Source organism: Hydra viridissima, unplaced genomic scaffold (genome assembly GCF_058129835.1).
Source record: "Hydra viridissima isolate aposymbiotic clone 2 unplaced genomic scaffold, HvirCarnegie_v1 scaffold_1, whole genome shotgun sequence".
Lineage (NCBI taxonomy): Eukaryota > Metazoa > Cnidaria > Hydrozoa > Anthoathecata > Hydridae > Hydra > Hydra viridissima.
This window is the reverse complement of record NW_028324300.1, coordinates 37,521,297-37,535,199: the sequence shown is the minus strand read 5'-3', so window position 1 is coordinate 37,535,199 and position 13,903 is coordinate 37,521,297. Positions and strand designations below refer to the sequence as shown.

Below are 13,903 nucleotides of genomic sequence, written 5' to 3'. Positions count from 1 at the left end.
AAAGATATAAATGAGAAAAAGTCAAATGCTTTTGAGCACGTCATTCAAATAGTTTGAACTGATGAAACAATAGTTATTAGCAATAATATTCAAAAGAAAATATGTCGTTTGTGCAATTCTTTTGAGCGATAATGATCAGATTGTCAAAGAACAATATCCCGATTTAAAAGTAAAAATTCAGATTGGTTGAAAAGAGAAATTATATTTACTGATGATGAAATTCCATCAACATCTTCAACTCAATCAACTCCACCAACATCTTCTGGACGACCAAGGTTATGATATACCGAAAAAACTGATCGGGCAAGGAGATTGAAAGCATCAGAGTTGTGCCGGGATATTTATACGAAACATCTCTGAAATTACAAGCAGCAGGTATGGCTGCACGTCAGCAAAAGAAACGTGATTTAGCACTGTTTCTAAAAGAATTGAACACAACTCCATTGCGGCCAACTAAAATCAAAAAAACTATATTTTCACCAAAAAAAGAAACAGTACGTTATACAGCCGAAGAACCATTTAATTTTGGATTCTAATTTAAGTAAACATCAGTATCAAAACATTAGACGAAGAGTTATCAAAAATTGTAAAATGTATTCAGATTACAAAGAGATTTGGAAATGTAAATCAGCATGTAGACCAAATGGTATATCAATTTCTGATATGATTGCACAAGTACCATTAAAGAATTTGTTAGAGCATAGGGTAAGGTTGCCAATATTGTACCCCCTAAGACAAAACTAAAAAGTGTAGGTAAGCTACTGAGTGAAAACATGGATTTTCAATAGGATTTCATAATTTAGGAATTGTTTGTTGTAAAGATGTTTAAAAAACTCAAAATTTAAAAAGCGTTAAGTCTCGAAGAATCAAATTTAAAAAATAGTGCTAAGAGTACAATTAAGGAAACTAGATCCTTAATTGTACCATTGTAATCCAATATTGTACCACTTTCTTGATTTCAATTACTTTACAGCTTTGCAAATATTTTATGGTTTTAGATTTAAGGGACTTAAAGAACTGATTAAAAGGAACAGTTTTTATAAAATCAGCAATTGGAAATATTCTGATATAACATAACATAACACCTAACTGCCCATAATATAATGAAATGAAATTTTTTATTTAATAAACTCTATGCAACTTGAATTTTTTTTCTTCTGGTATCACCACATATGGCACAATTTTTATTTATACTGTATGTTTACCAATGGGTTAGCTAAGATTAGAATAGAGGAGGAAGGTAGTTTTTAAAGAAAGTTATACTAAATAATGTAAAACAATATATACTATATCTGTTTTAAAAACAACCACACTAAATATTGTAAAAAAAAATACATAAAAATATTAAATTTGGCAAAAGTTTCAGATATATTGTGTCTGTTTTTGATTAACACCTGCACCGCCATGTTGACACCAGCTTTGACATATTGGTAAAACTGAACTAGAGAGTGCATCTTTTTAAGGACTGCTTGTCGATACAAAAGTAATACTAAAATTTTTATTTTTTTTATTTAAGTGGTGAAGTTCGTATTGTAAGTATGGATATTTCTCTAATTGAAATCTCAAAAGGGTTGAAATCTCAAAAGGGTTGCGTCGGTACAATTTAGGACATGCCTTGAGGTACAATTTACGCAACTAATCTGACATTCAGCTAATTAAAAAATTTGACAACTAAAAATAAGATTTTTTAAATTCTAAGTATTTATTTTAAATTTAGATAAGTTATGCTTTAACATAAGTACACTGAACAAATCATATCTTCTGCTTTTTTTAGTAAAATACGCTTAGCCATAAAAACCTAAAATAAGAAATCTTCAATAACAAACCAACAAGAGCTTATTCTGGGCTTAATGAAGTTGGATGACAAAAAAAAACAGTTGACTACTTAATTTCATTCAGCAAAGATAAAAAATAAGTTAAAAAATTTTTTGTGGGTTGTAAAAATAACGAGTTATGTTAAAAGTACAATATAGGCATCGGTACAATATCAGCAACCTTACCCTAAAGTGAAACATTTTTTACAATTACAAGAAGAAGTGATTTTTCAGCGCATTGAATCTATTAATGCTAACGAAATTATAGCCGAGATGCTCTTTCTTCCCAGTATCAAATCAATTTAGATAAATTTGAAAAATATTGTTTTGATCCGGCAAAACATTTTATGTCTAAATATCCTTGGTATCCGATGCCTGCGACTGTACATAAAGTTTTAATAAATGGTAGACAAACTCTAGAAAATAAAGTACTACCAATAGGTTATTTTGTTGAAGAAGGGTCTGAAGCCAGACATAAAGTTATTAAACATAATAGACATTTTCATGCTCGTAAAACCAGCACAGAAAAAAATCTAGAAGATATATTTCATAGAGCCTTAGATACCTCAGATCCTATTATATCCAGAATTAACTTACATAGAAGAATTCAGAATCATCTTAAGTTACCTCTTCCTTCTGAGGTAATAAGTTTACAAACAGAAATGCCACTTAATACCTCGCAACATCAACATTGCGAAAGCGAAGAGGGAAGAGAAAGCGATGACGACTATGACGATGCAATTTCCGACGAGTACTTAATTTCCGTTAACTATTTAGATTTAATTACATTGGATAATAAAATTTAGTTAAAATTTAACTGATTTTTTGAATATGAATTCATCTAATGATATTTGTTACAATAGATATAAATAAAATATATCTATATATTAAATATACTTATATATTAAATATATATATTAAATATATATATATACATTTTTTAATCATAAAAATTTAGTTATGAAATATTTAGAACATATTGCCAATCTTAAGAAATAAAGATTATTAGCTATTTTGTCTTTAAATTGAAGTTATTAATTTATGCCAAAAAATCGCGTCTTAGAAACCATAGTGCATTTGGAAGAGAAGAACTCAGAAAAGTTTTTCCATTTGATAGGGAAAAACTCTTAGTAACTCCACTCTCATTGAAAGGGATAAAATCTTTGAAACTCGTTCCCATTTCTAAGGGAAATTCTCAGAAACTTTATTCCAGTTTGAAGGGAAAAGTTCTTAGAAACCATTTCCATTGGAAAGGAAAAAGTCTTGGAAACACTATTCCCTATGGAAAGTGAAAACTCGGGAAAAATCAATTCCCTCTGGAAGGGAAAAACGAGTTATAAAGTTCTATTAATGCTACAATTATTTCTAATCCTTAAGCCTGAAGCCATGACAATATTTTACAATTATTTTTAAGGTATTTAAATTTATCAACTTAAAAAAAACCAATAACAAATCAATTAATTTTCTTAACTCGCATCTTTAACACACTTTCCAACTACCCATGGAGTTCTCTTTATTTTGCATACAATTTTCTTGTCTATTAGTTCGTTCTAGATGATTCCGACAATTGAGCTACTATAAAAGAAAAAAACTTGAAATAATATATACATGCATTTCTAATGGTTACGTTCAGGGACCTGAATGTAAACAATAGAAATGCATGTATATTTGTTTTCAAGGGAAGAGTTGCTATAAATGCTTTTACTGTGAAATACCCATGGAGCTTTTCTCAATTGGAGAGCTCCATGGGTAAATCACAGTAATAGCATTTATAGCTACTTTTACCATTATACTGCACACGAATAGCGATGTCGTTTTTTCTAGATAGGATGGCTTCTCCCGTTTTAGATGGCATGACATTTCGCCTTTTTTAAATTTATCTTATATAAATTTTGATTGTCTTTTTTTTTGGCTTGTCTTTCAGTTTTTACAACCCCTGCTCCTAATTATTTTACAAAAAGACATGATTGGGATTTTGATATCAGTTTTCATTATTTATAAAATGTTTATTTAGAATTGAAACAGATTTTGATCAAATCTGGTTTCTTCAAAATTCCAAAAATTAAAGTTTCCATAATAATTTTCTTGTCTTCAAAAGTATATTTTGGAACCGAAATGGCTTAAAAACTTTTGACATCGTCTCATCCAGTTCCTCATTTTCAATAGATGGTGGCCTGTTTTCACCAATCTGCTTCAAATCATTTGACAAGATTAAAAAGGTGCATTAGTTTAACAGTCCAACCATCACTTTTAACCATAAATATTTTTCTAGATTTTTTAATGAAATATTTAATTTTTCTAATAATATTAAGAAATAATTTAAATGTTTTTTTGGTACCACTTAATACTGTGGGTTCGATAAAATCAGACACATTAAAATGATCATAATCATCGGTTCATGAGTTTAACGAATTCGGATAATCCAAATATTGGATAACTTTTTAAATGCTTCAGTGAATGTTTTTTCTTCTTTTATATTTAATGAAACAAGGTACCAGTGTTAATAGAAAGTATCAATAACTACAAACAAGTATTTTATCCCTCTGCTGATTTTGGAGAATGTCTGCATTTATATAATCGAAAGTTGGTTATTTCTTTTTTATTTTTACTTTGTCAACAACTGAAAGTTTTGGTTTGTTTTCTTTTTTCTTATAATGATGTGGCTGTTCTCCCTTCTCCTTCCTCTTTCTGTTTCTATTTTTCTTTATTCTATAAGCAACAGGTCTTATTTTTATTGAAAAGTATATATTATTACTGTATTGCTTAGTAGCTAATCTCGTGTTCGTATAAGAGTGCTCAATATTTTGTATAAATAGAGCAATATATATATATATATATATATATATATATATATATATATATATATATATATATATATATATATATATATAAAACGAAGAAACAACAACTATGTATGGTACTTAAAGTTTCATGCCTAAAATTATCTGGTTCAGCAAAAATGTTTCCACAAATATAGGAAAGCGGTTTTTAAACCCGATCGACCAGAATTTCCCAGTAAACCACAAACTTTATAAGATTTTCAATAGAAATTACATTAAAGTGAGCTACAGCTGCATGCCGAACATAAAAGTCATCATAAATTCCCACAACAAAACCATTCTGCAAAAAAACCAGCAAAAAAACCCCGATATTAGAGAAAAAACCTGTAATTGCATCGATAAAACTAAGTGTCTTTTACATCAAAATTGCCTTACAAAAAACATAGTCTACCAAGCCACGATCTCCTCCAGCAACCCAGTAATGAAAGAAAAAATATATTACGGCATCAGCGAAACACCTTTCAAACTAAGATACGCAAACCACCAAAAATCCTTTAACATTGAAAAATACAAGAACGACACAGAACTATCGAAAGAATTATGGAAAATAAAAGAAGAAAATTTCACACCTATTGTTAATTGGAAGATAATCAAACATTGCAAACCGTACAACCCGGCCACAAAATGTTGCTTGCTATGCCTGCATGAGAAGTACATGATTATTATGTTTAATGAAGGTACCTTATTGAATAAGAAGAACGAATTGGTTTCAAAATGCAGGCATAGAAATAAATTTCTTCTTTCGAAATTTGATACTGGTGACTAGGCCTATATTATTTCTTTCTGTCTTTCTTTCTTTCTTTTCTTTCTTTTCTTTCTTTCTTTTCTTTCTTTCTTTTCTTTCTTTTCTTTCTTTTCTTTCTTTTCTTTCTTTTCTTTCTTTTCTTTCTTTTCTTTCTTTTCTTTCTTTTCTTTCTTTTCTTTCTTTTCTTTCTTTTCTTTCTTTTCTTTCTTTTCTTTCTTTTCTTTCTTTTCTTTCTTTCTTTTCTTTCTTTTCTTTCTTTCCTTTCTTTTCTTTCTTTTCTTTCTTTTCTTTCTTTCTTTTCTTTCTTTTCTTTCTTTCCTTTCTTTTCTTTCTTTTCTTTCTTTCTGTCTTTCTTTCTTTCTTTTCTTTCTTTTCTTTCTTTTCTTTCTTTCTTTTCTTTCTTTTCTTTCTTTCTTTTCTTTCTTTTCTTTCTTTTCTTTTCTTTCTTTTCTTTCTTTTCTTTCTTTTCTTTCTTTTCTTTCTTTTCTTTCTTTTCTTTCTTTTCTTTCTTTTCTTTCTTTTCTTTCTTTTCTTTCTTTTCTTTCTTTTCTTTCTTTTCTTTCTTTTCTTTCTTTTCTTTCTTTTCTTTCTTTTCTTTCTTTTTAAATTTCAGTTTAAATTTCAAGACTGATAAAACTATTTGAATACTGTTGCATTTACAGGAGACTAAGCAATTTCTCACAATGCTAAATCATGCAAGAGGTCACGAGGAGAACAGAAAAATTATCTGTCTAACTTGCCTTAAAAAGTGCACCAGGCAAATAACTTCATTCCAAGCGGATTGTTTGTCAAAAATCTATGGCATCATCTTTGACTTGGGTGATACAAGAGTGCCTCAAGGAATATGTGATAGATGCCGGCCAATCATGAAGAAGCGAGATGAAGGCAAAGAAGTTGTTCTACCATCACTGTATCACTTTAAGTCTATCCGTGTCAGATTGGAAACTCGTGGCGAAAACTGTGACTGTTTTATCTGCAGGATTGGGCGTCTAAAGCTGAATGAGAAACATCCGCAATATGTTTCTCGAGCTGATGAGAAAGGGCCCACTGTGCGCTGCAAAAATTGTCTGAGTCCCATCGGGAAAGGCTTTCCACACAATTGTAACCAATCCACATTTCGTGAAAACCTCAAAGGCCTAGCTGCTCAAGATGAGAAAGTTGCAGAACAGATTGCTGCAAAGGTGATTGCAAGCAAAACAGCTTCACCAAAAGGCACTGTAAGGCTATCAAAACCATCTGGAGAACCACCTCTTCCTGTGACACCAGGTGCTTCATTTAATAATGAATACCTCAAACAATGTTACATTGACACCACAAATATTTTTATTCAAGAAGGATTTTTCTCCTCAATAATTTAGTAATTGGAAAAATGTTTCATAAGCCAATTTGTAATTACAGGGCTAAGTGGAGATATACCAAAAACCATCTCTCCTTCTTTGAAGTCACAAGACATGGTCAATGTTCAGCTCAACACAGGTTTATCTAATGTGGGAATGATAAAATTGGCAAGAGTAGTAAACCATACTTCAGGCACAAAGCTTGTTGAGCCGAATTTCAACAAAAATTTTCTGGCTGCTGGTCGAAAACTGAGTGTTTTTTTTACCCACTCAAATATAAAGGCTTCTGATGCAAAAGGTGAAACTGGTTCAGATCACACTTGCCCACTGTAAAAACATCACTGACCTTATTGGCACAATCAGCACATCTTGGAATGTTTCAACTGAGCGAATTGTAAAAATCAGAATCGATGGTGGCAAGGGATTTCTGAAGTTTTATTTGGGAGTCATCGACAGAGCCACAAAAGAGTCCCCACCTCAAAAGCGTCTCTTGACTGACAGGCTTGCAAAAGATACGGGTGTAAAGCGCTAGATGCTTGTGGCAGTTGCACAAGAGCTTCCCAAGACTTATGAGAATGTCCACCAAATTTGGTCGCTCATTCAAGTCGATAGAGTGAAGGCCATTGTTGCTTGTGACTTGAAACTGGCCAACATTCTCTATGGGCGTCAAGCTCACTCAAGCTCTCACCCTTGCTCTTGGTGTAGCATTGATTTCACGAATCTAGAGAAGGCTGGAGCCTTGAGAACGCTTGGGTCCATCAGAGAGAGCTAAAAAAGCTTCTTGAGTGCAGGAACCATTCTTGCTAAGGCAAAACACACCGGCAATGTTGTCCATCCACCTATCCTAAGTGAAGCTGATGATACTCCCATTCTGGACATTTTGCCTCCACTGAAATTGCATCTTTTGCTTGGAGTTGTTAACTACATTTTTCAGAAGATGAAAAGTGTATGGCCCAATGCCGAAAAATGGCCAACTTCTTTTAACATGAAACTGAGCCCCTGTCATGGAGGCATGTTTGAAGGAAACGATTTTCACAAACTTCTTCGGAATGTGGATAGGCTTCAACAGTTGGCAGATGCTGAGTCGGCTTTCCAAGTTTTTGGATTCATCGAAGCGCTCAGGAAGTTTGATGCTGTAGTGAAAAGCTTCTTTGGATCAGACCTTGAGGATGACTTTTTGGACAAAATCCAACAATTTCAAGACTCATACCTTGCCATCCCGAATGCTAGTGTTACACCCAAGATCCATATGGTATTTCACTACATCAAAGACTTTGTGAACCTTCACATGTCACCATTTGGAATTTACAGCGAACAGGTAGTTGAAGCAGCTCATCAAGACTTTTCTCATCATTGGCAACAATGCAAACGACTCCCATTTTATCCAGAATACGCTCTTAGACTTAAAAAATGCCTTGTGGACTGCAGCAGCAAGCACCTTTAATAGTCTTACTCTGCCCAAAATTTCACATTTTATAATTCTAAAATTGTGCAGCTTATTTTAGAACTGCTTAATTAAATTAGAAAGTAGGTGTTTCTTGAACCAAGAAAAAAGCCTAAATTGTGGTTGAGAGTAAATTTTTAAGTTATCAATTTAAGAAGAAAATAAAATTTTTGAGTTAAAAGCTTTCACCTCTGATATTTGAGTTTTCTTCATCTCTTCATTTCAACTATTTTAGGTGACTTAACTAATTAAAATTCAAGTTTTATCGCATCTAAAAGTTTTTTTCTGCTTTGAACCTTTACTAAAGCCCCAAGGTGCATGAAGAGGAAGCCTTAAAATTAACTTATTGGGAAAAAACTCCCAATTTGTGTTATGTGTACATGCATTCCATTATATTTTACAATCTAATTTTATTTTTTAGCTTTTCATGCAAAAAAAAAGCTATGGTTACATATTGCTTTTCCATTTTGAACCTATGCATAGAAAATGCACACGAAAAAGGCCGATTTTATGAAAATCTAAAAACTGACCTAAAAGTTGCAATTTTTTGATATTTTCAATAGGCTCTATATTTTTTTATATTGATTGGTGCTCAGGGTGGCAAAAAATGCAAAATGGACTCCTCAGTTGGTCATTTTCATTGAAAATTGATTTGCCGATTTTATAAGGAAATTTTGGGGCTCGAAATAATTTTGTGGTCACAGTTTTTAAGCATATGGCCTAATTCCAAAACTCTAATAACAAAAGTTGTTGCCTATTGCCTATAGAGTATACATACAAAAATTCAAGGCAATCAGACAAAATTTTTTTACCAAAACTAAAAGCTTTTGGTACCAACATTGTCAAAATGTATGATTTTGTAAAACGTTTTGGCCTATTACTTTATAACCATGCAAAATATCTTCATGAAATATTATACATTGATAGCCATACAATGTAGGTACAACACCATAAAATTTCATGAAGTTCCAACTAGGGGTGTCCCGGATAGGTTATCCGGCCGGATATCCGGGCCGGATTTGAATATTATCTGGTATCCGGTATCCGGCCGGATAATAAAATTATCCGGTTGGTTATACCGGATACTTCATGTTTATAAATAATAAGAAAAAAAATTATATAAGCTATTGCTGCAGTCTTAAAGATACACAATTTAACCATGATCAAATCCTTTGGTAATTGACAGAATGACAGAACCTAGAACACAAACTTTAATGTGTTCATCTTTTTGAATAATCTAATAATTAATTAATCTAAATGAAATTAAAAAAATGATTCAATAAAATATCATTCAAATTGAATTAAGAACTAACTGTACACAAGAACTACAGATTTTATCACTCATTTGTAAATTTATTTGCATTATGATGTATAAACAACAACATTTCTCCGCGTTGAGGTAACAGCCTTGATCGCTTTTTCTCATAAATATTTCCATATTCAGAAAACAATCTCTCTGAAAATACAGAAGATGCTGGTGGTGCTAATAATTTAAGGGCTAAATCTTTTAGCAGTGGAAACTTTTCTTCATATTTCCAATAATTTAAAGCATCATTGTTTTTATCTATAATAGATTGATTAAAGAAAACATCAACTTCTTGAGCAACTTGTACAAGAGAGACTTGATCTGAATTTATATGACCATCATTTTCTGAAAAATAATTACAAATGAAATTACAAAATAGGAATTTTGTAAGTATATTTTATGAAATAAGATAAAATTGGCAAAGCAATTTTCATAACTTTTAGAAGTATTAAATAAATATAACACTAACATCTGTTGTCGATAATATACAGTAATATGTTATAATAAAACAATAATTAAATGAATTTTGATAATAATAATAAGAAAAATTGATATTCTTATTTAGTTTTTGATAATAATAATAACAATTGATATTCTTATTTAATTTTTAAGTACTATTAAACGACAAGTTTGTTGTAAAATTTCTTACAAACAGAAAAAAGTTCTTACCTCCATTTCCATCATATTCCGCAAGTTCTAAAAAGCAAGAATCAAAGTCATTTTCTGTCAAATCAACTTTCTTTTTTTTGGTGCTTGGTGTTAAATTATTGGAACAAGTAGCAATATTAATAACTTCTGGTGAAAGTTCATTTTTATTTCGTTGATTTTTCACTACAGCCTCTAAAAGCATTGATCTTGCTTGCTCTCTTTTATCAATAGGAAGAAATTTGAGCTTGTAGCGAGGATCAATAATGGTGGATAAAACATATCTCTCATCATTTGTAATATCTAGATTATCTTGAGAAAAGAATCTCTTATTTAAAGATGCTAAAAGATGTTTTGTTATTTGAACTGTATCATCTTTTTGATCAACTTTTGATAAAAATCTTTGTAAAGTACATATATTTGGAACAACTGTTGACAAACTACAAACATCAGAACTCATAAACTTAGTAAGTTCATAAAAAGGTTTCAAAATATGCAATATACTTTCAATGAATTTCCAATCATTTGATGTGAATATTGGCAGCTCATTATGATCAGCTAAATATATTTGAACTGCTCTTTTAAGTTTCTGAAGTCGTTCTAACATTAAGTATGCATTATTCCAACGAGTGGGGACATCATGCACTAAAAGTAGAGGTGTTTCATTTTGATGTTGTTGTAATAACTTAAATTCTGTACATGCCTTTGATGAATGATTAAAATGGCCTGCTATCCTACGTGCTTTAGCTAACAATTACTAATCTTTGGGATAAAACTGCATCCTTAATCACAAGCTGTAATAAATGAATTGTGCAATGAACTGATGTTATTTGAGCAAGTTTACTTCCTAGAGACATGTTTGCAGCACCATCTTTAACTAAAAGATGTCTTCTTTTTGAATTAATTTCCCAACTTTCTAACATATTGATGAATTGCCCAGCTATATTTATTCCTGTGTGAGATTCTGGAAAATGTGAAGCATAGAGTACAGCATGTTTGCGTTCAAAATTATTTTTTATCCAGTGTCCTGATAAAGAAATAAATGTTTCATTAGATGAGGAACAAGTCCAAATATCAGAAGTGAAACTTATGGACTGTGCTTTTGTAATTTCATTAAAAACTTTCTTCTTTATATCATCATACAATTGAGGAAGAGCATTCTCTGAAAAAAAATGTCTGCTTGGGATTAAATACCTAGGCTGTAAATGAGCCATTAAACCAATAAATCCATCATCTTCAGTAATACTGAATGGTTGGTTATCTAAAGCGATCATCATGGCTATTTTTTTATGTATTTGCTTTGACTTTTCATTATTAATATTCCATATCTTTTTTGATGAAATACTATCTTCAATAAACATTTGTTTTTTTATTTCACACATTTTCTTTAAAATTAGCATGCTACCTTTTGAATGTTCTTGTGGAACTGAAGATGCTGAAGGTTCAATATTATTTTCTCTTTCCTCTTCATACAGTTTTAAATGAAACTTTTTGGCGTGATTGTGCAGTGGAGTTGTAGAAAACGATTTTTGACCAGAATTATTAGATCCCCTGCTTATCTGCTTTCCACATGGAATGCAAATTGCTATCGATTCAGAAGGATCATTTATTTTAAAAAGCTTCCAAACAAAACTTGTCATTGTAGAATCTTTACTGTTATGATATTTTGGAATAATTAGCTTAATAAAATACCTGTTAAAGGTTTTGCAAATAAAAATTATCCGGCCGGATATCCGGCCGGATACTTTTAAGATATCCGGTTATCCGGTATCCGGCCGGATATTTAAAACAAGCTATCCGGGACACCCCTCGTTCCAACGACCCATTTCAATTTTATGGCTTGTTTAGTAAATAATTGAAACAGTAAAAAAATTGGGAAATTTTCAACTTAAAATTGATCTTTTTTTCTCGGACGTAATAGATGGATTTCAAAACTTCCAATTCTGGACACATGCATGTGTCCACTATCATCCCCATATAGGTGGCTTTTTCGGGTTAGCTAGAAGGGCACTATCCCCAAAAATATCAACTGTGCTATTAAATAAATATTTAAATACTTTTTAACAATAAATACTTAGCTTAACAAAAAAATAAATATCATAAATACTCAAATTGAAATTGTAATAACTCAAAGTGCTGCTTCATAGGCTACGGTTATCGTTTTTCTTTTTATCACATACATTCTCACGTGCAAGTGCTCGTGACAGTCGTTTTCTAGCCGTAAATAATAGATTTGTTTTTTGACCTTGCGACAACCGTACTTTTCTTTGTCATCGGCGTTTACCAACGTCACCTCGTATATTCTTTGGGGAATTCTAGTGGGATCGTCACTATAAGTTGCAACTGTTGCGCAAGCTCTCTTTTTGCCGCCATCTACCTTTCCCTCGAGTCTGATGGTGGAATCTTTTGTTTCAACTGGTATCTCGTCAGCAGCTGATGGTTCGAATGGCTTTACGATGTAATAGTTGTCTCTAAGAATCTTAAGCAACCTTGCTGGGTCTTCTAAAGTGCTTGGTTGGTTACAAGCTTCGTAAACAGGAAGGGCGTTGTTGAATGCGTTTATCTTAAGAGTGTAGTTTAAATCAGTTAACTAGTTTTACTGTTGGATTCAAAACAAAATAGAAAAATCGAAGAAAATTTGAAATTTGGTTCTTAGAAAGCTGGCAAAGAGAAACTTACCGTGATCGTTAAAGAAATGATGAAGCTTTCCAAATCCATTTTGTGTTTGTCTGTAATTTGCGCTTGGGCTAAGTGTCGTGTTTTCTTTGGTTAAGTAAATGGCGTTTGTGTTGCTTTTATAGGCAACAAGAGCCAACTTGGACAGAGGTTTCTGGTTTCCATTCTTAATTATCAAAATTACCTCACAAAAAATCTTTCGAGGATTTTTTGTGAGTTAGTTTTGATAAATCAAACCAAAATTTGAAAGTGATTAAAATTATAAAATTTGATGACGATAGAGTTTTTCTTAAAAGTTAGCGAAAATAAAATATCAAAAGCTCGGAAAACGAAAGAGAATTTTGTTATATAAAACAACTGTGGAAGATTTAATCGATGCATTCAAGATTATGTAAGTATAAAAATGCTTGCTAACGATTGCAATTTTTTTGAGTTTCGCTTCCTTACGGACCGAGGACTAAAAGAGGACTAATTTGGCATTGAGCTCTGAAAGCAACATTCTTTGAACGGTTTTGTTTCGCTGTTTGCACCGAATGGTTTAACTTTGGAGTTTGTAACAAAATTGCCGTCATAGCCTGCAAGCAATAAGGTTTCAGAAGAAATTGAGCCTGTTCAAAAACCGAGATGAGAAAATATTTTTGAAATCAGAATAAAAAACTTCCAAAACGTCAACGCAGTCTAAAAAAGTTTATTTAACATTTGATAAAGATTTATTCTTGATATTTGGGGAGTGCAATCAACTTTTAATAGGCCAAAGTTATCCAATGCACTTTTTTATAATTGCAGTTCCAGAATTCCTCTTTTATTTTTTTATTTTTTTTTTTGTCTTTTTCTCCAAGTTTCTTTGTCGTCAAGAAGTATTTTGAGTTCTCTGAAGCAAAATTCATTGCATTCTTTGCTTTAACTTGATACAAATGCAGTTTTAGCAGCTATTAATCTGTGTAAAGCAATATCGTTTTTAGTTTAAAAGCAATAATCTTTATCTAATTTATAGAAATAACAAGTATTTTATTGTTAATAGTAATGATGTGATTTAGCAATATTGATTATTGTTTTTTTAAAAGGATAAAAGATTCTTAATAAAGACAACAATAAC

The 13,903-nt window shown here is 31.4% G+C and overlaps 3 protein-coding genes across 3 annotated transcripts; all 3 read right to left on the bottom strand.

Annotated features, from left to right (window-relative positions):
• Positions 1-9,512: 9,512 nt before the first annotated feature.
• LOC149894825 (zinc finger BED domain-containing protein 4-like) lies at positions 9,513-11,858 on the bottom strand. The gene is made up of 2 exons (XM_090101278.1): positions 10,156-11,858; positions 9,513-9,831 (listed from the first exon to the last, which is right to left on the bottom strand). The coding sequence occupies exons 1-2, from the start codon at positions 10,736-10,738 to the stop codon at positions 9,518-9,520; spliced, it is 897 nt and encodes a 298-aa protein (XP_089957404.1). The 5' UTR covers positions 10,739-11,858; the 3' UTR covers positions 9,513-9,517.
• On the bottom strand, positions 10,875-11,771 carry LOC149894826 (zinc finger BED domain-containing protein 4-like). Its single transcript, XM_090079899.1, has one exon. The coding sequence runs from the start codon at positions 11,769-11,771 to the stop codon at positions 10,875-10,877; it is 897 nt and encodes a 298-aa protein (XP_089936025.1).
• Positions 11,859-12,210: 352 nt separating the features above from the next.
• LOC149894824 (uncharacterized) lies at positions 12,211-13,558 on the bottom strand. The gene is made up of 2 exons (XM_090066826.1): positions 12,811-13,558; positions 12,211-12,694 (listed from the first exon to the last, which is right to left on the bottom strand). Exons 1-2 carry the CDS (start codon positions 12,847-12,849, stop codon positions 12,260-12,262), a joined length of 474 nt encoding a protein of 157 aa, XP_089922952.1. The 5' UTR covers positions 12,850-13,558; the 3' UTR covers positions 12,211-12,259.
• Between the last annotated feature and the right edge of the window lie 345 nt (positions 13,559-13,903).

Excerpts from the sequence above, each read along its gene's own strand:
- LOC149894824 (XM_090066826.1), bottom strand. The coding sequence starts at position 12,849 with ATGGATTTGGAAAGCTTCATCATTTCTTTAACGATCACG. Across the intron at positions 12,695-12,810 it reads TCATTTCTTTAACGATCACG|ATAAACGCATTCAACAACGC; the intron begins GTAAGTTTCTCT and ends TACACTCTTAAG.
- LOC149894825 (XM_090101278.1), bottom strand. The coding sequence starts at position 10,738 with ATGTTAGAACGACTTCAGAAACTTAAAAGAGCAGTTCAAATATATTTA. Across the intron at positions 9,832-10,155 it reads GGAATATGATGGAAATGGAG|AAAATGATGGTCATATAAAT; the intron begins GTAAGAACTTTT and ends ATTATTTTTCAG.
- LOC149894826 (XM_090079899.1), bottom strand. The coding sequence starts at position 11,771 with ATGACAAGTTTTGTTTGGAAGCTTTTTAAAATAAATGATCCTTCTGAA.